This window comes from Sarcophilus harrisii, chromosome 1 (genome assembly GCF_902635505.1).
Source record: "Sarcophilus harrisii chromosome 1, mSarHar1.11, whole genome shotgun sequence".
NCBI lineage: Eukaryota > Metazoa > Chordata > Mammalia > Dasyuromorphia > Dasyuridae > Sarcophilus > Sarcophilus harrisii.
The window spans coordinates 380,228,569-380,254,431 of record NC_045426.1 but is presented as its reverse complement, the minus strand read 5'-3'; the positions used below and the strand labels follow the sequence as shown (position 1 = coordinate 380,254,431).

Sequence of the window (25,863 nt, the reverse complement as noted above, 5' to 3'; positions counted from 1 at the left end):
AGAAATCATTTCTGATTTATAAAATCTGAAAAATATAAATTCCTCTGAGCCACCTAACACTGACTGGCAAAAATTAATCTTATGGAAAGAGCAAAAGGCATTTTTACATGTTTGTCTTTTGAAGATATGTTATTTGAGAACAAGGACTATGTTTTTCACAGATTATATATCTACCCAGCCACATATAATAGGTACTTTAAGATTATGGAAATGATAATAAAACACAATATGTTTCCATGGTTCAAATTAAATTAAGAAATTAGGATAGCCAGAGCTCCCAGAATTTTCTCCTTGAAGAGTCAAATTTCCCTTAAAAAGAAGGGTTTACTGCAAGATCCTGGGTTTTGTTCTTGTTTTGTTTTGTTTTGTTTTTTTGCTTTGGTGTGTGTTTGTTTTTTTGTCTTGAACAGGATCAGAGTTGATCATTGAATTTCAGTGTTGAAGAAATAATGTAATTCCATTTTTATCATAATCTGTTTTCTTTCCATGAACAAAAAAGGGCAACAAAATGTGACTTTATATATGGGCATTTACCAAATGCCAAAGGGCATTTACACAATGCATATTTGCAGATATGTGAAACCAAGAAGCAGGGAGAAAAGTGATGACTTTTGCAAGCAAATCATTACTATTTCAAAAGAAAAATAAAGACTGAGCATAGTGTCCACTCACAATATTCCATGTGGAAGCCATGATTGAAGAACAGATTCCATGATGAGAAAAACTGCCTTCTTTGTTAATGAATTTGCTATGTTTATTGATGTTATTTTCTTTCTTCTGTGAAACTGAGGCCCCAACACAATTGGTTAAATATTATTTATCTTTTCCTTAAGCTTTTATTTATTCCTCTCTCTTCATTACATATAAATATATATGTGTGTGTACGTACCTACACACATACACATATACATCTTCACATAAGAATGAATATATATCTTAAGAGCAACCTCCTAGACTTAAATAAATATATTAGAAAAAACTAGATTCAAATCCCACTCCAGGCACTTAAGATTATAAACAAAATATTTGACCTTTGTCAACTTCAATGTACTCCTTTTTAAAATGGGATAACAACATCTAAAGTTTGTTAAGAATCAAACAAGGTAATATATGTAAAGTACTTTGCTAAATTTGAAACACTATATAAATGTCAATCGTTATTATTAATAACAATGAAACTAAGATTATTTATCATCTATAGTAGTGTTTTTCAAACTTTTGTTCTTAGTATCTTTATACTATTAAAAAATTATTGAGAATCTATCAAAAGAGCTTTTGTTTATGTGGGTTATATTGATAGATATTCACTATATTAGAAATAAAAAGCTAATTTTGAGTTTGTAGACCTTCCTAAAAGGTTTTAGAAACTTCCAGGATTCTCTGGACCTTACTTTGAGAACCAGCTATGAAAAAGAACACAGCCAGAGTTACCTTTAATGATCACTAAAATTATGTTCTTTTCAGTTCTGGAAACATATCACCAATTATTGAGCTTTGAAATGTTTCCATCTAAGATAAGATTTAAAGTAGTTCTCTCAGGAAAAAAAAAACTTCTTCATTTTCTTTCTTAGTGTACATATGAAAAATAAGCTATCTCCAGAATGATGCAAGCTGATAGCGTCTCAAAATTAACACAATGCTGGACGCACTAAACTATTGCCTTGTTTTTGTTACTGTTTTTGACAATCAGAGTTAAGTGATTTGCCCAGAGTCACATAGGTAGTATCTGAGACCACTGACTCCAAGGACTGTTGCAATATCCGCTGTGCCATGCAACTGTCCTCTCTGACTATTGCTTCTTAAAGCTAAAGTAATACATATAGTCTCTATGGAAAAGCTAATGAAGTTGTTGTTACAAAATATCAGCCAGTTGGTTCATGTAGGACCATAGCAGGAACTAAGAAATAATAAAATGGACTTGAAGGTTTGTGTTTTAGGGACTAGGAAACCACTGAAGTTTTTCTTCAGGGGTGTGTCTTTTATAGCTAATCATTCATTCCATTTTAGAAGGAAGGGAAATTATAGATCATGCTTATAGATAAAATAGGTAAATGATAGACTTTGAAGCTATATCTCACTAGATTGATATTAATCCATTAATCCAGATACATTGGCTGTGATTTTCAGCAAATTGTTTCTCCATATTGTTCAGAAGGATATCATGAGAGACATTTTGTCTAAAATGCCTTGTTGCATTAAACATGCAATAAAACCAAAGCATATATATTGTATTTAATTTATACTTTAACATATTTAACATGTATTGGTCAACCTGCCATCTGGGGGAGGGGGTGGAGGGAAGGAGGGAAAAATTGGAACAAAAGGTTTGGCAATTGTCAATGCTGTAAAATTATACATACATATAATTAGTAAATAAAAAACTATAATAAAAAATAAATCCATGCATCTCTCTCATCTGTCAGTCAATAAGAAAAGAAAATGAGGTGAATCTGCATTAATTCAATAAGAAAATAAAATAAAATGAATCAGACTATCAATGATCACTCTTCTCTTAAGTGTTCACAAGCCATATATTTAAAATTATTCATCCCAGAAATGAACACTAATTCCAAGCTTACTCAGAAGTCAATTTCTGTAATCATTTATCTTTTCCCCATTTTTAAAGGAAAGTTAGAACATATGCCAGTTTTTAGTATTTTAGAACCTCTCCCATTCTCTGTGATCTTTCAATAATCACTAAAAGCAGTGATAAATGTTGTTTGAACAATATGTTAAATTATAATGTTATACTTTAAATATGTGGCAAAAGTAAATTTAAAAGATTTTATTTGCTGCTATGAATTGATTATATTACAATTTTATATATAGTTTTTTTGAGATTTCAAGATTTATTTTCATGAATTTTTACTCCTTAAAATTATTCTATAATTTAATAACTTTAACTTAGGGAATAATATTCAATAAGTCAGTCATCATTAGACTTCCTAAATATGGACTGAGGAAAAAAATTATGAGGAAAGTGCAAGTTTAGTTGTAATTATAAGAACAAGAGGGCAGCCAGAAAATCAAATGAAATCTTAGGCAGCATTAAAAGATATATAGTAGCCTGAATAAGAAAAGCTTTAATTTTATTGTCTTACATTTCCACTTACATCATCTCTCTAGTTGTTCAGTTCTGGGAGTTTCACTTTAGAAAAGGCAGACAAACTGTTGTATTGACTGGATGAAGTTGGCCAGAATATTGAGAGGGAGTAGAAAACCTGTTATAACAGAACAGGTGGAAGAAATAGGGAATTTGAGGAAGAACATATGCGGAGTAGACATTGTAACTTTTTTCAAATATTTGAATAGCTCTTAAGTAGAAGAGGGAGTTGCTTTTTTCTGCTTGGCACAAGAAGATAGAAAACGGAAGAGTGGGTGAGAGTTGTTATTCATCCTTTGTTCCTGAAGAGAATCTATAATACCGGAATTATATTATTATTGATGCAAAGGAAAACTTAAGTACACTTAGAGTTGATCACAAGCAGGAGGAACACTCTGATTTAAGAGGTAGTAAGTTCCCCTACACTGGACATCTTCAAGCGTAGGATTTGCCATCATTTAGAAAGGCTATTGAAGAGATTGTTTTTTGTTTGAGGTGACTTCCGAAGGATTGTCTATCTCTTAAGATATATGCATAGTCATATATATAAAAGAGCCCTACCAAGACAGTAATTAATTTTGTGATCATGTAGTCACTTAAGGTTGTCTTGATTATAAATCCAATAGAATCTGTTTTTTAAAAAATTAAATTTATTTGAATAGTAATAATATTGACCCAAAACAGATCTTTAGAATTTGTCCCAGTCTGCTACAGCAAACTTAGAACTTTTCATAGAAGGAACTAGCCATTGAAGCAAAAACCAATACGTCTTTATTTAGTATATTATGACTCACACAAGGGAAGATTTGGTGATAACTTGAGATACCCAGAGGGAGACAGGATGAAAGGAAAGAAGAGGAAGGGTACATTATGATCACAGAGGAAGGGTAAGGAGAATATGTGCTTCATTCAGCCAGTAGGGAAGTCAAGGGGTTTGGAAAGATCATTTTGAAGATGTGGCTGGAGAAGGAAGAAAATGGATGGTTATGTAAGATACTCTCTCCAGAACCAGCATCCAGGTTATGCCAGGGTCTCTCCCTTTCTCCTAGATGGCAGCAGGCACATTTGGGATGTCCCATTCAACAGGACTGTTCAGTGATACAGAAGAGCATCGAGAGTTTTAAAGGAAAAGGGAACAGAGAATGTATAATTGTTTCTTGACTCTGATATTACTAGTAGGTGTAAGTCAATTAGCTAGTAAGCTGTAAGTTTGCAGGAAAAAAAGACTAGATTTTAGGGGGCAGGTGGCCCAAGTGAGGGACAGGGTAAGGATGCTAAAAAGGAAGTGAGCTTTACTGTTGTAAAAAGCCCTATACTCAAGAAACAAGAGGATTTTTTGGACCACCACAGTTTTTGTTTTTCTCAATTCACTTCCAAGTGACCTGAATTAACACTGCACCAAGAATATTCCCAGACTTCTTCAGCAGAATTAGCTTTGTTAATCCACGGATCTTTTTACCCTGGCAAGGGCACATCTTGGCAGATTTAACCCAATAAATCACATACTTATAAATTAATTTTTTTCAAAAAGGAAGGGAGTATATTTTATATTTATTGTATAGGATTAAAATGTACTTTGTACATGTTTGTTTTAGAATAAAACAAATATGTTAATCTACCTGATAATGCTTTTAACTTGAGAGTTTCTATTACAAAAATACTAATATGGAAACAAACTGCATCTCCCTTCTCTGGTAGAAAGTAAACTCCATGTAGTTAGGGATAGTTTCATTTTGATTTTTATATACCTAGCACCAGTCACAAGATATATTTGTTGATTCATTTATTAATTAACTTAAAGACAATAAAGAGAAAGTATACCCATCTGAAGCCCTGTTCAGACAGATAGTATAGAGATTGCCAGTACAAGTTCTCCTTAATCATGACTCTTCCCAGCCATTTTCAAATCTCATTTCTGACTACCCCATCCTCCTCCTATTGTAAGTCAGACTGTCCTTGAGATTCTGGGTTCTTTTAGATAAGTTTTTGTTTTCTATTACTCTTTCTTGACTCTAGGATACCATCTTAGCCATTTTTAAACCATGCCTTTTCATTTATCCTCTCTCCCTCCAATTTCTAACTCCCTTTTGTGTATTGTCTTCCTCTATTAAAATATAAGTTCTTTGGGGACAAGTACTAACTTGATTATATTTCTATCCTCAGCTCTCAGCATACTACCTGGCACTATAGTAAACATTTATGAAATGCCTTTTCATCCATTCACTAATTCATAAATTCCTAAGATTGCAGTATTTACAACTGAAAAACTAGAAATCATTTAGTTTCAAGGCTAGAATCTCCATAAACTATGCTGAAGAAAGTATAAATAAATGTCAACTATTACTCTCTGTATGATCTCAGACAAGTCACTTCTCTTTGAGCCTTATTTTTATTATCTGAAAAATGAGTGGATTAGATTAGATAAACTCTAAAGTTGGTTTCCGGTCTAAATTTATGGTTCTGTGGTTGCATGAATAATACGGCATCCTTAAATAAAGCCTAACAAATTTACTGAGGATTCTTGTTGCTTTGGCTTGTAGCATCAGGATATTCAGCTTGTTGCCATTTTGGTTAGGAATGTGACTGCCTGCTCATAGCCTTACCACTCATAGTCTGGGGACTGGAGTCATGATGGAACTTAGTGCACTCATTGCATTTGAATGTTGGGTGCAGGAGTCACCAGTGGCACATGGGTTGGCTGACATACCCATAAATGATCATAACCTCTTACCATTCTACCTTTCCTTATTTTTTTCTCATCCAAATCCTGTCCTTGGTCCTCATTTTGCCCTTTAATCCTGTAGTATTTTCTTTCCAGTCCTGTAGTATTTTCTCAGGATATCATCCATGCTCTAATGTCATTTTTTTTCCTTCTTTTTTTTAATCTCAGTCTTGTAGTTAAACACTTCAATTCAATATGCCTTCTGTTCTGGAATGCCTTGATCTTCTTTTACTGGTGTCTTTTCAAACTATAGTCCTGAATTACTACTACTATCTTTCTCTTCTACTGTTCTCATACTTCTGAACAATACAGGAAATCATGCAGTTGAGATGATCGAATATACCTAACCTCCACTGGGTTCTTACTGAAGCAAAGCAATCCTTTCACCCTGTCTCTAGTATGGTCTTTATCCCAATTCCCACAGAAGCTATTCTAAACCTTTTTTTTCCTCAAATCTCTCACCCCTCTCCCCCACTTTCTACTCACTCAAGTGAAAACCTTACTGTATATAAGGGAAGAGTTGAATTACCATTTTCACAGCTCTAGGGCTGATACTTGGTCCATAGGCCATGCTAGTTCCCATAATTTAGTTACCTTAACATAGTACTGGACAGGTAGTGCTTAAAGTCAGGAAGACCTGAGTTAAAATATGACCTCAGACACTTACTAACTATATTAACCCCAGGTTAGTCAGTCACTTAAACCTATTTCCCTCAGTTTCCTCCATTGGCAAAAACAAAACAACAAAAAAAGCAAAACAACAACAACAAAACTCCAACAGGGGGTATTGAAGAGTCAGAAACTTCTGAAAATAACTAAATGACAAAGCAACAACATACAAATTTAGAGATGGAAGGGATCTTAAAGGCCACTGAATTCAACCCTCTTAATAAAAAAGGAAATTAGGCTAAATAAATTCAAGATATCATATATGTAATGAATGGAAGACAGATTTGAAGCCAGGTTCTCTTGACTTCTACTATGCCATTGATTCTTCTCTTTTTAGTGAGTTGATTACTCAATCTGCTTTAGAAATAAAATCATTACTCGCTATCTTGATTAAAAACATTTTCACAAGGCTGCTTTTGTTCTCTATATCTTAATGGAAAATTTTGCTTATCACTGCGAATGTTTATGGAAAAATTCTTAGAGTTTTAATGATATGCTTATGTAGCCTTACTAGAATAAAAGACACTATAAGTTAATCTTGTAATTACCAAACTTCATTTAATTTAATATTTTTATTCAGGTGCTAATGACTATTAGAAATTACTGTTCCTTGATTTCAACTAGATTATAGTTGATTTAAATCTCATATCCCAAAGTGCATTTGTGTGTGTTTATGTTTAGTTGCTTTTTCTCTGAAGCATTCCATCAAGATCTAATCTTAGCTATGACCAGGACACTGGATTTGGAGCCAGGTTTCTCAAGTTTTGGTCCCATTTTGGTCACAGGGATGTTATTTGGCTTTGAGCAGTTCTGTAAATCCCATGTGAAAGGGATAATAAAATTGCTTCGTATTCATCTGACTGTGAGGTTGTGAAGACTAATTAGACAGCTTTATAAAACACTTATGAACTACTTAGGGAAAGAATTAAATATTAAAATCTGAAGAATGGAAAAAGACAGGTCATGATTTTAAAAGATGATTATACTGACAAATGACATAACATTGCTTTTGAACAGGGAAATAGCCATTTATATATTTTAACATAATTTAATTTTTACTTCTTCTCTCATTCTTAATCCTTTTCTTGCCACTTCATACCTTTTTTCTGTGTAAGACTATAATGAGACCTACCCAGCTTTGCATTAAGTAGCCATGCTTCCTCTATAATTTATTTACTTATACTTGTGAACTACAACTTTGTAGCAGATAAACTGTGAAGACTTAGCATGTGTGAACTGAGTTTGATATTATAATTAAATAAAATTCCCACCAAAATTCATCTGATCCATACTTAATGACAGGCATTATTATTGTTATACTTCATGTTAATTTGGCATCATTGGTAAGCAGTTAGTTTTGCACAAACTAGGTTTCTGTTGTTTTATTTTTTCTGGGTATTGCTCTAGTAATTTTAAATATTGTCAGTGCAACAATTATGGCCAGTACCAAATATAATTCATTTCTCTCTCTCTCTCTCTCTCTCTCTCTCTCTCTCTCTCTCTCTCTCTCTCTCTCTCTCTCTCTTTCTCTCTCTCTTTCTCTCCTTCTCTCTCTGTCTGTCTTTTCCTCTCCTTCTTTCCCATCTCTCTTATTCTCTCTGTCTCTGTCTGTTCTTCTCCCTCTTTTCCCTCTTCCTCCTCTTCTTCCTTCTCTGTATTTCTTCCCCTCTCATTGTCCAATAATGTCTGTCTCCCACCCAATTCTTTTTGTTTGCTTTTCTGTCTCTTTCATGCGTATATATTTTTTAAAAAGTATTGAATTCAATTATTCAAGAAAGGAAAAGTAAGATTTGTGTGCTCTGGACCAGAAGGGAGATTAAAAATAAGGAAAGTGAAAGCAGGGGATTGGACACCGGCTGAGAGCAGTGGAACATAGGACCATTGGATCCTGGAACGCCTTGACCATAGGCATCCCATGAAAGTGAAGGAAGTCTAATCACTTGGGTTCCCCTTGAAATATCAATCCCAGGATATGCATATAAGCCTCGGAGCTTTCTTCATTCATTTCACCTGACCCCCTGAAATTCATTACTTATTCCTGGTCCTACATTCCCTCTTTCTTCTTAACCTTTCCCTTTCCCCACTAAACCGTAATGCTTTTCTCTCATAATAGTAAGATGAAGCTCATTAGGTAACTTTGGCCTTTAGGTTTCTGCTTTTCTAGAGTAATGATCATTTTAAGGTTCAGTCCAGTCTTGTTAACCTAGTAATACCATTCCCGCTAGGGTAAGACCTTAATTTACCAGACACTTCTGTATCTTGGGAATGTAGGAGGAGATGGACTGCCAATGTACTTTTTTCTTTCTATGTCATAATAGACATATTTTGTAAACCATTTTGAATTTAGGCTCAATATTTGTAGCTTATTGCTTATGGAATAGTTCGATAATTTAATCATGTAACATTAAGGACAGGGATAACTGCAAAGGACTATGGATTCCAAAAGCAAAGAATCTTTTTGTAGGCAAGTCTGTCATGGGAGATGGTTCATTTTTTGATTAAATATAGTCTATTTTATTCTAGTATGAGTCAGACATCTAACCTTTATTAAGTGCTTATTCTCTGCCAGTTACTATGTTAAGCATTGTGAATATAAAGAAAAGAAAAAAAAGTTCCAGCCTTCAAAAAGCTCACAGTCCAATAAAAGAGATAACACATAAACAACTATGTACAAACAAGATACAGGATAAATTGGGAGTAGTCTCAGAGGGAAGGCATTAAGATTAAAATGAATATGAAAGGCTTCATGCAGAATGTGGAACTTAAGACTTGAGGAAAGTCAGGCATGGGGACAGCATAAGAAAAAACTCAGTGTTGGAAAAATGGAATCTTGTAAAAGTAATAAGAACAGTGTGATTATATTAAAGAATATGTAAGGTATAAAAAGTCTGCAAAAAAGGAGGAAACCAGTTATGAAGAGTTTTGAAAGCTGAAAATAACATTTATATTTGATCTTAGAGGTAATAGGAAGTCAGTGTAGTTTATCAATAAGGAAGATGTTAAAATATTGCCTTGGTATAATGAGATCCCAGTTGAGTTTATGTAAGAAGTTGTGGTAGAAGCCATCCACATGGCTTTTGTGATTATCTGCATCTTTGTTCAACCACAAGTGAGAAGGAGCAAAGGCAGTTATGATAAGGTCAGATATGTGCTTTAGGAAAATCAATTTTGACAACTGAGTAAGGATGGATTTGAGAGGAGAGAGATTTGAGTCAGGGAGATCAATCTATAGACTATTGCAATAGTCTAAGCATGAGGTGATAAGGGACTGCCTTAAAGTCATCTCAGTGTTAAAAAAGAAAGGGGGTATATGTGAGAAGGGTCACCAAAGTAGAATGCTCATGACTTGACCACTCATTGGATATGGGGGTGGGGGTGGGGAGTGAGGAGTGGAGAGTCAAAGATGCATCTACATTGTAAGTCTGGGTGACTGGGAAAATGGTGGGATCTTTGATGATAATAGAAAATTTAGGGGAAAGAGAGAGTTTAGAGACAGAGATAATAGATTCAGTTTTGGAGATGTTGAGTTTAAAATGTCTATGGCATCTCAAGAACAAAATATCTGAGAGTTATATACAAAGTAATATTTGAAACCATGGAAGATGATGAAATCATGAAGTGGAATAATATGGAGGGAGAAAAGAAGTGGGGAGAGGAGGACTTCTAAGGGCTGCCTTTTTGTAATGTTGATGTTTGAGGACAAAACATAGCTTATGATCCATAGAGGCAGATAGGAGGAGAACCAGGAGAAAACAGCAGCATAGGAAACCTAGAGAGAAGAGGGTGTCAAAGGGAAAAGGATGATTAATAATGCCAAAGGATACAGAGAGGTAAAGATGAATGAATGTTGAATAAAAGCCAATAGATTTGTCAATTAAGAGATCATTGGTAACTTTGGAGAGAGCAGTTCCAATTGAATGATGAACTTGGCAGCCAAATTACAGAGAGTTAAGAAAATGAGAGGAAAGGAAGTGGAAGCATATTAGAGATGACTTCTTCAAGGAGTTTAACTACAAAGAGGAGAAGGTTATGGGAAGATAGCTAGTAGAGGTGGATGTATTTTTTGAAGATGGAGAAGATAGACATGGGTATGTTTTTAATGGTAGAGAAGCAGCAATTAATACTAGGTGAGTAGAATGATAAAAGGACAATCTAATACAGAATGGAATGGAATCACTTGTATACATAGAGGGTTTTGTGTAGGCAAGAAAAAATATACTTGTTTGTATAAATCAAAGATTAAGAAAGCTATAGCAGCAGAAGGCTTCTGAGTGATGTGAAATGAGAAACAGGAGAAGAGGAGATTTCTGAACCCATGGCATGAATTTTTTCTGTGAAATATGAGACAAGGTTCTCAGCTGAGGGGTAGGAGGAGGAAGAGCTAGATGGGTGGGCTTGAGGAAGGATGAAAAAGTTTGGAAATATCACTATGTTGAGTGGGATAGTGAGTGAATAAGGTAGATATTAAAGTGTTGCCTTGCTGTAATAAGGTCCCAGTTGAGAATCTGGGGTGTAAAATTTCAGTGGAACCTACCAGCATGGTTTTATGATTTTCCATATCTTTATTCAACAGCACGTGAGTAGATGTCAGGGCATTGGCAGGTGAGAGTAATCCAAAGGCAGGAATATTGGAAGGAAAAGATATACTGTAGGGGAAAAGGAAAAAGGATGAGAGAAAAGAGGACATGTTGGATTTAACTGGTTTTTCAGGGGGTCAGTAGGAAGAGAGTCTAGCCAATATAGAGCTGATGGTTTAAGAGAGAACTGAGGACTTGCAGATCATGTAAGGATGAAAAACAAATTTTATAGCTGTAAGGGAAAATGGAGAGAGAGAGAGAGAGAGAGAGAGAGAGAGAGAGAGAGAGAGAGAAGAGACGATGATACAATAAAGGAATTTTAGAGTTCATGAATATAATGTGAAAAATTTGTGAGTGATGTCAAAATTAAGAATATGACTATCTCTGTGTGTAATTATGACATGGTAGAGGAATAGGACATGGAGAATGAATAAGTTGAAAAATTGAGAAGTATTTGAGGAATTATCTTTATGTATGTTGAAGTTCCCTTGTTATGAGGGGAGGAGAAAAAGATTGAGCTAGGCACTGAACTCATTAAAGAAAAAAGGAATATCCTGGAGATCTGTGGACAATAGTAGAATCTTAACTGGCTGATAAATATGTGTCTAGTAAACCTCAGAGATCAATATATTACTGAGTGATGGTGGTAGAGGGACAGCCTAGAAGTAATAATGACGAGCAAGAAGTAGTTCAGTTCTCCCACCACAACCAGGGAGTCTGAATGAATAAATGAAAATACAATTAGAATTGTAAAGTGTGGCCAGGGAAGCTGTATTATAAGGAGGGAGCCATATCTCTGTGAGTGCAAGATGGAAGGAATGAGAAAGGAAAAGGTTTAAAATGAAGTCTAGTTTATTACCTATGGAGTAGATATATGGTAAAAGGAATGAGTAGCTTTAGAATAGTAGATTGGGGGTAGGGATGGGCGATTGGATTAAAGAGCATGGGAATAAGGAAGAGGTCAGTAGGTTTGGATAATGGCAACCAGTCATTCAGAACCACTGTAAAGGAGTGGGAATGCAAGTTTGGAAATGAATCCACATTATCAGAGTCCACAGGAGCTCATCATCCTCAAATAGAGTTGTCTCAGGGTTGAAAAGGGTAGGGGAAATGAATGGAAAGTGTCTGAATCAGGACAAGGCAGGTCCAGAGGAAGCATAGGTAATCATAATATTCCCTGAACATGATGGAAAGACATTGCAGGAAGAGCAAGATGGAAAAGTCTAGGCAAGTCTTGAGATTCAAGGTCAAGCTTTTACACTTTTGTGTATGTTTGGAATTCTACCTTGTGGTTCAGTTCTAAACTTGATTACTCTCCTTGTCAAGAGTTCAAACTGTCTCTCAGAAAGGACATATCTCATTCATCTTAATTAGTATGCTGCTGGAGTCTGGGCTGCTAGCTTAGCATCCACAGTGCAGAGCACAGCTTCCTGCTTCTCAGACTGTGGTTTGTAGCTGTTTATGGAAGTCAAAACAAAAATCAACCCCTGGAGAGAAGCAATAGGTATGAGGGAAGCCTAATTTAAAACAAGTTTAAACACTCCAGGGCACATGGCAAATATATGGATTTGTTTTTGTAGACTATTCTTGTTTCTTACAAGATTTGTGTTTTTCTTCATTTGTTTGAGGGGAAAGATGTTTAAAGAGTTTTTTAAATAATAAGGGTTTTTTGAAGACTAAAGGTTTAACCAAAATCAATTAATACTTTGGGATCTGGAGCTATTATTGAAAAATTATTAATTATACTTCATAAAATTATAAGTTCAAATGTCATTTGAAAAGAAATTTAAAATATTAAAAGCTATAACAAATTTGGAGAAATAAGGGAAGATCTGTATGAACTCATGAAGAGTAAAGCAGAACCAAGGAATTCAGTGCAATGACTATGACAGTATTAATGGGAAAATCACTAACAGGAAACATCTATGCAAATTCATGTGAAACTAATAATGGTCCTGAGAAACAGATAAGAAATATATTTCACTCCTATTGTCAGTGAGGTGGGGGATTACAGGGAAAAATATTTGCATGTATTTTCTGGACCTAGGCATTGAATCAATCATTTTCACCTAAGTTATTTTCATTATTACAAATAAAGGGATATATCTAGAAATTACTATGATGTGAATATAAAATCCATTAGTCATTTAAGTCAGTTAATTAAAACAAATATCAATATAAATTTGAAACTGAAAGAAACTGATGCTTCAAAAATGCAAATAAATGCAAATAGTTTGACCTTCTAAGAATCAAACACACTTTAAAGGAGCCTCATAATGGAAAGGGGAAAATATTTCTGGTATGCATTTTGATATGTATACTTTTATATTTTAACTTTAAAGGATGAGAACTCCAATTTACTCCCATCTGCAAAATCCCTGAAGGACTATGTGTCTTAATAGTCCTGGAAAAAAGTCTCACTTCTCAGATCACTAGCCTTGCTATCATACTACTGCCTCCAAGCTGTTTGTCCAGGACAGCAACTCTTTTGGAGAAAGGTCACCACCAGCACTAGCCACTGTCCAAAAATCATCAATGGACAGATATTCCTAAAGTACTAGATATAGCAGTTCCCCAACAGACCAGCAGCACTGCTTCTCGTCTACTACAAACTAGAGCCACTGACTAGGATAGCAACATTGTAGAGAGTCAATCTGATAGCTGCCTTTAAAGATAGTGTAGACCCTGCCTTCTCAACATCCACAACTACTTAAAAACCGAGAAAAAAAGTTCCTTTCACAATAGTCCTTGTCACCATCAAACAGTTCAATATCAATGGATGTGGTTTTATAAATGAAACTGAAGAATTTCATTTTTAAGAATCTTTGGCTGACTTCCCTTGAAACATGTTAGTGCAGGAGCTCTTACCTGCCCTTCTTCTGAAGGTTTTGTTCTATTGTACATTTCAGACTTTGTCCATATTACCTCTCTTCTTTATCACAAACTAGAATGGAATAATTATTTTCCTCTAAGGACTCCATCATTTTTACCCTAGAAGTCAGTTTTTACCTGTTGTAAGAATCAGATCCAGAATGAAATTTCCCCTTGTTGATTCTTCCACTTTTTCAAGGATGAAATAATCATTGCTTTCAGCAGATGTCTGGATAATTGAAGTCATATGTCACTAATATATCATAGCTTTCTGTTAGACTTGTGATCTGTGTCCCACACTCTTTATCTATTTCCTCGTTGTCCAGGTAGCCTATAGTATACTCCATTGAAAGAAAACATTACTTGTGTTTTCTCCTCCTTTGACTTTTACCCTTAATAAAGGTTCTTTTTCCCTCTGATTCTAAATGTCCTCACATGATTAAATATTCTTAAAATGCTACTCTATTATACTTTTCTCCCACCCACCCCTATCCTATAACTTTTGATGAAGTATATTCATCCAGAGCCATAGTCCAGTCATAAGTTTTCTCCCACTAAATTTACATGTTATCAATGATATCCCCTTGCATCAAGACTCCTAGTTCAACTTGTTTGTTGCTTTATCTTTGGACATTTGAATCTAGATTTTTGAGTTTTATTGATGCCTCCTTTCTTGAATTTTATGAACTGTGAATTTCAGGGTATATCAAATGTTATTCATTTTCTTTCTTCATTACTACTCTCTATTATATCTAAATTAGGGCATATGTATTAGGAGTTTGGGTTTTCCCATCTTTTTTAAAGCTTTAAACCCTTTTGATTAAATTTGCAAGATACCTTCCAACTACATTCTTACCAGCTTTTGTTATGTGTACTCCATCTCTGGCCAGGAATCTGTCAATTCTGTGTTGTAAGCCATGATTCAGAAATCCAGATCTTGTTTTCAGACACAACTTTCTTAGCCAGCTGTTCACTTACCATCTTTATCTCTTACCTTAAATGGGCAACAAAGAGGAAAACACCAACTGTCTCCCAATAGTCTCTCAAGACTTCACAATTTTGGCAATATATTTTAGATTCCTTTTGGAAGTGTGATTTGTGCCCATGTGAATCATTTTAAGTAGGTAATTACCATGCATTTTGATGAGTTTTTTGTTGTTCTCTATTATGTCTTGTATATATGCTCCATGAAGACAACAAAACTCTTTATTCTTATTGAGAGCACAAATGGATGCCCGAGTAACCTTAAGCCAGGAATTTACCATTGATTACTAGCCTTTTCTTCTTTCTCTGCTATGATATAATATGGTTCTATCATATTATTAATGGGAGCACAAACAATTTCTTCAGAGCAGCCAGCTCTCTTATCAGGAAGAACTTCAATTCCGTTTTTAAGCTCTAAATTAAACAGCTTTTCTTTTTCCTTTCTTGTCCTTAAAAGGAAGACATCTTTCCTCAATCTTAGAACTCTTTCTTTCTCATTGAAAATTTACTTTTATTTTAAGAACTCTTCTTTTTCCCTAATAGCCTCCATTACAGAGAGGTGTTGTTCACTGAATGCTTTAACTTTCTCTTCTAGGTGAGAGATCAGCAAACTCTTGGAACATAAATAGCAAATTTATGCAAACACTATACTGTTGATTCAAGTCACTGCATAATTACCTTTGTTCTCCATAACATTTGAGATGTTCAGCCATGGTTTTTGAAACAACTTGTAGATATCTTTCTATATTTCATCCTTAAATATCTAGTTAAAACTTTATAAAGACAGTGTCATTTGATTTGCTTTCTTCATAGGCATAGGAATACTCATATTCCTTCTGTATCTATTTCACCAATTTGTCCCCCCTCCCATCACTGTCTATTTACTGAATCTCTAATATTTCCACGTTTCTTAATTAGCTTTCTTATCTTTCCAGCTACCTTATCTTTATCCCTGAGTCTTCATCTTTGGGTTCTATTCTCTAATTTTCTTGGCTATGAAAACTTTACTCTAAATGGGAAGATCATATAGACCTTCCCATATCTTTTAGTATTCATCACATTCATCATTTATTACTAACAAAAACAACCCATTTACACGTATATATCACATTTTGTTTAGCCATTCCCCAAACAATGAGCATGTATTTTGTTTATAATTCTTCACTCTTAGAAAAACTTTTGCTATAAATATTTTGGTGTATAAGGGAACTTTCTTCTTATAAATAAATGTCCTCTTTAGAGTATAAGTTTAATAATAAAATCTATGGGTCAAAGGGTATAAGCATTTTAGTTTCTTTAGTTGCATAATTCCAAATTGTTTTCTAGTATGATTCATAGCTCTACCAACAATGCACTAGTATTCCTATCTTCCCCATATTCTTCCAAAATTAACTCTTCTCATCTTTGTCAATATTCAGGGTGCAAGGTGAAACCTTAGAATCGTTTGGATCTGCATTTCCCTTATTATTAAGAATTTGGAGAATTCTTTCAAGTGATTATTAACATTTTTTGTTTTTGTTAATTCTTTATTTTCAAATTCTGTCATTTTTTGAAATGAGAACTAGTGTTGGTGTAAGACAGTACCCTCCTAGAGACCTCATTTTTTCTTTTACTATATATGTTTTGCTATCCAGCATGAAATTAGAGAGCTGTTCGTTTTCCATCTAATTAAGTCTGTGGAGCAGAAATATTTTTGCTTCATTCAGAAATATTTATTAGGCACTTGTGTGCACACCACTACTAGGAGATACTCTATACCTCAGTCAATCAAGGTGATTGACAGAGATCTCATTCATGGGGGTAATTAGATCATACAATGAATATATTACTAAGTATGGAGTAAGGTGTGACCCTGGGAAGGTCATTTAATTTATTTGTCTCAGTTTCTTCATTTGTAAAATAGTCATAATTATAGCATATACCTTGCAAGGTTTTTGTAAGGATCAAGGGAAATTCTATTTGTAAAGTGCCAAGCATGATACCTGGCATGCAGTTGGTACTCTTAAATGTTAGCTATTATCAGAACTTGATGGGACAGATTGTCAACTATCACTGTCTTCCGACCTTGTGTTGCTTTTTTCTGTGTTCTTCCCAAATATTCCATGAACCAATAAAATTTGAGGTTTTCTATCCATCCATCCATAATTCATCTCTTTCATAATATGACAATCCATTTTCACTCCCCTGCTATCTATCTCTTTGCTGGTCATTTCTTTTTCTTTTCTTTTCTTTCTTTCTTTCTTTCTTTCTTTCTTTCTTTCTTTCTTTCTTTCTTTCTTTCTTTCTTTCTTTTATTTCTCTCACACATTTCTTTTTGATTGTATATCAAAGCTTTCTCTAGGGCCTTTATTAGTCTGTTTAAAACAAAGAAATTTATGGTAACTCTCAAGTTAGACCAAGAAAAACTTTAAAACTCATTCATATATCTTGATTTATCAATTAACTATCTTACCAAGAGTAATAGAGCTCATGAAATAAAATATAAGTGTCTTGAAAGCAGAAACAATTCCATTTTTGTCTTTGTATAACCAGTTCCTGTGCAGTATCTAGCACACAAGAGGTAATTAATAGATGCTTGATGACTCATTTTTTAATGACATTCTTTTGAGTTCTATCTAAAGAGTTGTTTTTCTGTACTGCTACAGAAATTGAAGCATCAAGCAATTAGTAGATTTTATTTAAGCATAATTAATTTGTGAATGTTTGTTTTTATCTTTCAGTTGTTTTCATCATTATTGCTGTTTTGGGTGTTATTGTTTAAGATGATCAGTGATAAGTAGAAGATTCATCAATTTAGCAAACAGCACTTTAGTCAGCTTTATGAAACTTATTTGTTACGTTTTCCTTAGAAAAGAAACTGGCAGAAAAATGTCTTCTCTTTTTTCTGGGCTCTCATATCCCTCCCTCCTAACTTTGGCAACTATATTCTGTGTTTACCCAAAAGATTGTAGCATAGTATCTTCTCTGTGGATTGCCTGACGGATTATCCTCCTTCATCTTCATATTCAATAGCAAAACCTTTCATGATTTATACATATTTATAGCTCAGTCTATAGCTAAGGTTGTGAATAAAAGATTTATTTTGTGCTTGCAAAACCTAGGAAGAAATTAAAATACTACTGGCAATTTTACTGATATAAAATATATATGGTTGTATTTTTGTTCTTTTCCCACCAGTTCCACCATTACACCAAGTAAACAAGGCTGTGGTATAGTGAAGAGTCCTGACTTGAGGTCATGGGAGTTGAGTGCAAATTCTCACTCTGTCACTTCCTACCTGTGTGATCTTGAGCATCCATGTCAGTTGCTCCTCTGGAAAATGAGGGAGATGGACAAAATAGCCCCTAAGGGCACTTCCTGCTCTGGATCTATAGTCCCAAATTAGATCATTATCTTTGTAGGGGTCAGCAAATGTTTAGGGTTCATTTCCATAGCTCTTGAATGGTGTGAAAACTTTGATGTTTGAAAGTGATCATTTTCCCATTTCATGATAGGTAACCTTTGTGTCAGAGGCACCTGTAACATGAAAAGCCTGGATTAACTTCTTAGAGTTTATTCACTTGACACCACCCAGAAACCTAAAAAATTTACTGGACAGCCTAGTGCTTTCCCTCTTGCAAAGCTCAAATAACATGAAATGGATAGTGCTGAGAATAGAGGGTAGAATGTTGGGTTAATGACATACATTCTTCACAAAGGGAAAACGTGAAATGACATGCCCAGAACAATTGAAAATTAAATGCCCTGTAACTGGAGAACATTTTAGGAGAGGGTGTCCTAGAGATGGGAAGTACTGGCCTTTGTAGCAAACGTGCTTTTACCTTAGAGTAGAGGGACTTTGTACGAACCCTTTACTACATAAGCATAATGTAGGTACCTGTTAGGACAAGGCAGTAGTGAAGATCTGGGAAGCAGCCAGGTTATTTCCCATTAAAGTATTTAAAGGCTTAAAGTTCATAATAATAGTACACCCTCTAGAGAAAAAGGATGGAATCCAGGCCTGGGCTTGCTACTTTTATTTTCCCCAATCTTGCTTGCTGCTTTTATTTTTCCTAATTTATCAGATAGTAATTCCCTGCAGCAAAAAAATTAAATAAAAATTTTAACTCTCATTTTCCTACATGGTCCTAATTCTCTCTATCTTCTAATTATTAGATAAAGAGTTCTGGAGTTTTACTTTCTTCCCAGCCAAGTTGCAAAAGAATGTTAAGAAATTACTATTACAGACACAATATCTTCCTACCCATAAAATATCTTCTACTGTAATATTGGGCATATATATTATGCAGAATCACCACTTTCTATAAAACTACATCTTGGTATCTTTTTTTGCAATTCTCTTCTTTGCTTTCTCAGTTTAATGAACTGATATTAATTAGGTTTACAAGACCATAGATCTAGAACTGGAAGAGAATATCCAGTTGAACAAACTGATAGACTTTCAAGTGACTTGTCCAAATTCCCATAGGTAGTAAATAACAGAGAAAAGATCTGAAGTCAAGCTTCCTAACTCCAACCTCTTGCTCCTGAACCACATTGCCTCTTGGTTGGGCAAGCATGCAGTCTTGAAGATAGTATTGATGATATCACAGATCCAAGGAAGTATGAGAGCTTGCTCATTACGTTTCCTGAGGGAAGAAAGCAAAAGACCATTTTCCCTTTCCTATTCCTCCTTTTCCTATTGAGCTATTCCTAGCTGGGGTTGACTGAGTGTGGGTTTTTCTATATAGTCTTTTTCAATGCTGTAAAAAAAAATCTAAATAATCTTAGTAAGAAAATATTGTTTCAGATACCCCTCCCATTTTTCATTTAGTTTTGTCCTTCCTGTTCCCTTTTTAGACTTTTGCCATCTTCTACTTTGGGTGAAGTAGACTCCAGACTGATGAAATCACAGCTCCAGCAATTAATTAATGCTCTTGAATTTATTAAGCATTTATGACAAAATAGAAAACACAAATCAACAATAATTTCTGCCTATAAGGAGATTCAAAGCAAAGCACTCATCTCTTTCCTTCATTCTGTCAACTTCAATTTCTTTGCCTCTCTTAAGTACCTAGAGCCCAAATTCTGAATTCTATCTATATCAGGGGTTCTTAACTTTTTTTGTGCTATAGATCCCTTTGGTAGCCTAGTGACACCTATGGACCTTTTTAATTCATAAGATGAAATACACAGAACTACATATGCCAGGTATCCCCCAAATTTTCTTTAGATCTTCTTCACCTCTCCCCCACCACGTTCCACATATTAAAATTATTCTCTCAGTAAATTTCCTCATACCTCAAGTAAGTGCTAAGTTGACAAACTAATTTTCACTAAAGTGTGACTTACCAACAATCTTCTTCCAATTTACACTCTTAAAGTTAACAGATAACTGCTAATGTATGTGAATTTCTATTTAGTAGGAATTCAGAAAATATGAAGGAGAAATTTTGAGCCAGTAAGGTAGATTTGTTTCATTTAAATCATAGAACATGGAGAAGTATTAGAAAATAGCAAGTTGACATTGGAAAAAATGAAGCATAGGATAAAGATAAAAGTGTAAAGGTATGATGCAGAAAACCAGTGAAACAATTAGATATTATAATCACAACCAAGGAAGGTATCCTTGGATTCAGGGTATGTCAATTATCTCTGCTTCACAAATAAGCTAGGAACTGAAAGTATCCACTGGTCAGGAAACCCAGTGGATTTAAAAAAAAAAAAAAAGGGAAAGATTTTAAAGTAGGAATAAGTAGAACTTTAATTCTAGCTGTCACACTAAACTGAAATAATGCAAATCAGCTTCAGAATTCTTCTCTCTTCTCCTCTCCTCCTTTAAACAGCATAATGAATTTAATTTTTCTTTCCAGTTCCGCCTTGTGGTGAAGACTGCCCTGAAATTACTGCTGGTGTTTGTGGAGTACACAGAGTCAAATGCACCTCTTTTAATTCAGGCTGTCTCCTCAGTTGATACAGAAAGAGGTAAAGTGTTTTCTTCTTCTAAGCATTTGATTGAGAAACAACAATATTTTAATCAAAGAGACTTGGCACATAAAAGCTGCACATTTTTTTTGATGGAGGGGTAAGATACATACATTGCAATCAACCATTAGATCATCTCCTTTATGTGACTCATTAAAGAGAAGCATTTTCCTCTTTTAGAATAAGGACACTAGGTAGCTTTGAGGAAAGTTATTCAGAATTGTGGTTCTTAGCTTCTGTGTTCCCAGGTCTTCTGCGGTGTGGAAAGAGAAAAAATTATTGAAAAGAATGTTCTTATCTATGTGCCTACCAAATATTACCATTTCAGTTTTTATTTAACTCCAACAATAAGATGACAGTTTCAGTTGTGTAGGGATTGGCCAATTTTTAAAACTATTTTTATTGATAACTTGTTTTTATATCATTTTCTTTTCTAAATATATTCCTGTCTCCCCTCTTCAGCCTAACAAGCCATCATTTCTAACAAATTAAACAAAAATGTGAGAGGGGAAAGCACTTAAGTAATAGCAAGTGATATGACAATTGTTCCTGACAATACAGTGCCTGTAATATTTTTTCTATACATATCTCCATATTTATTGGGCATAAGAAAAATCAGGTCAAAAAATAAGAAACAAAACAAAAAGCAAGCAAATAATGAAAAGGTGAAAATACTATGTCATGATCCACATTCAGTCCATAATGCTCTCTGGATGCAGATGGCTCTGAATTGGCCTGAATCACCTCATCACCTCAGTGTTGAAAAGAGCCACAAAAATTGTAATATTTTTAAAAGCTTTCATTCTTGAAAAGTTTGAGAATTACTGTCTCATGGTTCTAAAAATCATAGACAGTAGAGTAGATAGACTGAGAAAGGCAACGATCATGAGTGTAGACAGACAGTGCATTTTGGAGGAAGGAAGAAGGCAAGCAAGAATTCTTTTTCTGCAGAGTTACAAGGTTTGCTTTTTAGACATAATTATAGCTTCAATTATGGAGTTTCAAAAATTAGATATTTTAAACACATATGCACATGTGAAAACACTTGGTCATATCTAAGTGGTTCTACCATCTCTAGATTTATTCCCTTGCTCCCAAATCATGAGTGTAGACAGAATCAGTCAAAGACCAGGGCTCTGAACATAATTACAGAACAAAAAAGCCAGTAGATTGTCACGTCTTCACTAGGGTTCTAACTAGAGACAACTAAGAAGTGCTTGAGAAATACTGGCTATTAAAGTTAAAGAACATTGACAGTATAATAGTCTAGAGTGTCTAAAGGCTTTATAGGTTTTGGCAAGTGCTACAAAGTACTTAGAGATTATGGCAGTCTCTTGGATATTTGCTGATCTTTTACTCAGCTTTCAATCTTTGGGCTGAGTTCCTTTTAGGCAGAAAATTCAGAGTTCAATTAAAACTTAAAATTAGCTTTTCTTCCTGTAAGCTAATTCATTGCACACTGTCCATGGTCAGAGGATTATTAATTTAATAAATCTGAAATTGGGTGAAGTGATCTTTTCACTAGGAGTACCACCATGTGGTCTCTAAAAATGAGTCCTAAGAGATCAAATACTGGAAGACCAGCAGGCTAAGAGGAGAAACGCTTCTTTGGTACTTACATAGGGTAAAAGAATCAATTCTGCTTCTAGAACAGATAATTTTTTGTAAATAGTTTTCTTTTAATTTTTTCCAGTTATAGTTTTCAACATTCAATTTTTATAAGATTTTGAGTTCCAAATATTTTCTCCCTCCCTTCCCTATTCCTAAAGACAGCAAGCAATCTGATATAGATTATATATGTGTAATCTTATTAAACATATCTCCACATTAATCATGTTGTGAAAGGAGAAACAGAACAAAAAAGGAAAAACCACAAAAAACAAAAAAAAAATCAATAAAAATAGTATGCTTCAGTCTGCATTCAGACTCCATTGTTCTTTCTTTGGATGTGGATAATGATTTTCCATCATGAGTCTTTTGGAATTGTCTTGGATCATTGTATTGATGAGAATAACTAAGTCATTATAGTTAATCATTGCACAGTGTTGCTGTTATATACTGTTACTGCTGGTTCTGCTCACTTTAATTAGCATCAGTTCATGTAAGTCTTTACAGACTTTTCTGAAATCGTTTCTTATAATGTATAGTATTCCATCACCTTAATTTATCACAGCTTATTCAGCCATTCCTCAAATAATAAGCATTTTTCCAGTTTTTTGCCAACCCAGAAAGAACTACTATAAATATTTTCATACAACTAGGTCCTTTTTCCTTTTTCATGATCTCTTTGGGATACAAACCTAGTAGTGGTATTGTTGGATCAAAGGGAATGCAAAGTTTGATTGCTCTTTGAGGACAATAAAATAGAGAATTTAAAAGTGCTAGCAGGCCATGTTATTTTTGATAAATACTATTAAACTTTAGAATTCAATGTAAGTGGAGCAGGTAGGTGGTACAGTGGATAGAACATTAGCCCTGTAGTCAAATTTGAATTTAGTCATTTCTTAGCTGTGTGACTTTGGGCAAGTCACTTTACTCCAGTTGCCTCAAAAAAAAAGATGTTAATAGCAGCCTCTTGTGTGATAGTGCTTCTGGTCTTTTTAGAGGCCATATAATTTTAACAGATAGAATGAGAAGTGTTAACATTTTTGTTAAAAGTCTGTAGACTTTTGACAGTTTGATGAAGGCTCTGGACCCAGTCTTAGAAAAATGTTTTTAAATACACAAAATAAAATACAGAATTGCAAAGAAAGTAAATTGTATTGAAATAACATTACCAAAATGTAAATGCAAATTCATATACTCCACATGAAGAAGACTTGCATTATGGCTGCCTTAAGTCAGATCAGTAAGTATTTGTTAAGCTCCTATTCTCCAGTGGTCACAATGCTAAGCACTGGGAATACAAAGAAAGGGGGAAAAAAGAGCCCTTGGTTTTAAGGAGCTCACAATCGAATGAGAGAGATAACAAGCAAATAACTATGTAAAAATAAGATGTACCACTTAAATTGGAGGTGAACAAAAGAGCAATGGCACTAGCCTTAATAAGGATTGGAATTTTTTTGGAGAAGAGGCATTTTCTTTCACAATATTACTAATATGGAAATGTTTTGCTTGACTAGATATGTGTTACTAATTGTTTGCCTTCTTAATAAGGTGGGAGAGGAAGAGGCGACAATTTGAAATTCAAAATTTTTAAAAATGTTTTTAAAATTTTTATATATAATTGAAGAAAAATTAAAGTACAAAAAAAAAAAAAAGAATGAGTGATTGGGAGGGATTTAACTGAATAGGCAAGTCAGGAGATGGAGGAATTTCAGGCATGGGGCAACCAGTGAAAATCCACAGACTCAGGAAATGAAATACTGTTCCAGGGAAAGTAAGGAGGACAATATTAATGGAGTAAAATGATATGCGGAGGGAATGAGATAGGATAGTAATAACAGGTCACTAGGGTATATCTGCATCTTGTTTGGTGGAATTGACATCAGGTGGAGCTGTCCATGGAGAGTGGAGTGAACTGAAAGTCCAATTCCTGCCTTCTATAAAGAGAGCTTTGGGAGGAATTTATTCATTGGTTTATTGTCCTTGGACCTAGTGAAAATATATTATCAAAAATAGTAGTCTAGAATGGTATAGCCCCAGGAGTATTGCTCCCTAGAATCTACTTGCCAGCTTCATGGACCCCAGTCTAGGAAAGGCTTTCTATTGACACCATTATAGCCACAAAACAACTTATTTTGGATAGAACTTTTAAGCAGTAATTTCGATATATAGATACACACATATATAATTTTCATCACTGTTGAGAAAAGCTCTTTTCTCCAACTATTTGATTACAGCAAGAATTGTCACCTCTATTTTATAGACAAGGGATCTGTGCTTTAAGTGACTTAATCATCATCGTACAAGAGATAGAGCTGAGGCTTGAAAAACTTTTTTGACCTTATTTTTAAAATTTTACTTTTATGGAATCAAAAAAGCATTTTCTTAACATAAAATAATAAAATGACTGTACACAAAACAGCAAATTTATTATGTACTTTATGTTCTTTTAAAAAATATAATAAAATTATCATGAAAATTTCTTTTTTTCCCTTTTTTCTTCCTATCCACTTCAGAGATGGCTACTGTTAGACAAAACAGGTATATGTGTGTGTGTGTGTGTATATATACACACATGTACATATATACATATAAATATACACACATATATACATACATGTGTGTGTATATATATGTAAAATTATTCTATACATACCTGTATTTATCAGTTCTTTCTCTGAATACAGGTGGCATCTTTCTTCATATTCCTTTATAGTTAATTTGTGTATTTATAATAGTCAAAATGACATTCTCTCAAAGTTATTCTTAAAACAATATTGCTGTTACTGTATGCAACGTTTTCTTAATTCTATTCAATCCCCTCTTCATTAGAATCATAGTATTCTTAATAGAAGTTGGAGGCTTCAGACACTATACTACACTGTATCTTTATGATTAAATTTGATCTTCTTCCTGTCTTCCAAAAGCTTCCTAAGAGGGGAAATATTGTTAAGGTCCTTCAAGGCAAGATTTCTGCCCCCTGTCCTGAGGATTATTAAGTTTTAATATCCTTGTAAATAATCTGCATATTTAATCTATTTAAACTCTGGTTTATCAAATATCAATAAAAATGATCCTTAAAATTTTCCTTACAAGTGAATATCACATTACATTACATACACACTTATGTGTGTGTTTAAATAAAATATTTCTTACCTGAAATTATCAGTATGTAATGTTCTTGTTTTTCTAAACTGCTTAGAAACCAATGGGAGGGTTACAGAAAAAAAGAGAAAATGAAGAAATTTACATAACTTTATGCTTTGAATATATCCCATTGTCTGTGGCACATTGCCTATAATAGATTTGTAGTTTCATGTATAGTCATTTTTTCTACTATGTTATAGAAATGCTTGTTTTATTTCATA

The 25,863-nt window shown here is 34.1% G+C and overlaps 1 protein-coding gene across 8 annotated transcripts in view; it reads left to right on the top strand.

Annotated features, from left to right (window-relative positions):
- Positions 1-25,863, top strand: part of FHOD3 (formin homology 2 domain containing 3) — a 638,119-nt gene that overhangs the window by 390,261 nt on the left and 221,995 nt on the right. For all 8 annotated transcript variants that reach the window (XM_031946054.1, XM_031946051.1, XM_031946049.1 and 5 more), the window contains exon 7: positions 20,779-20,890. In XM_031946054.1, coding sequence (XP_031801914.1) covers positions 20,779-20,890 — 112 coding nt within the window. The remainder of the gene's footprint in view (positions 1-20,778; positions 20,891-25,863) is intronic.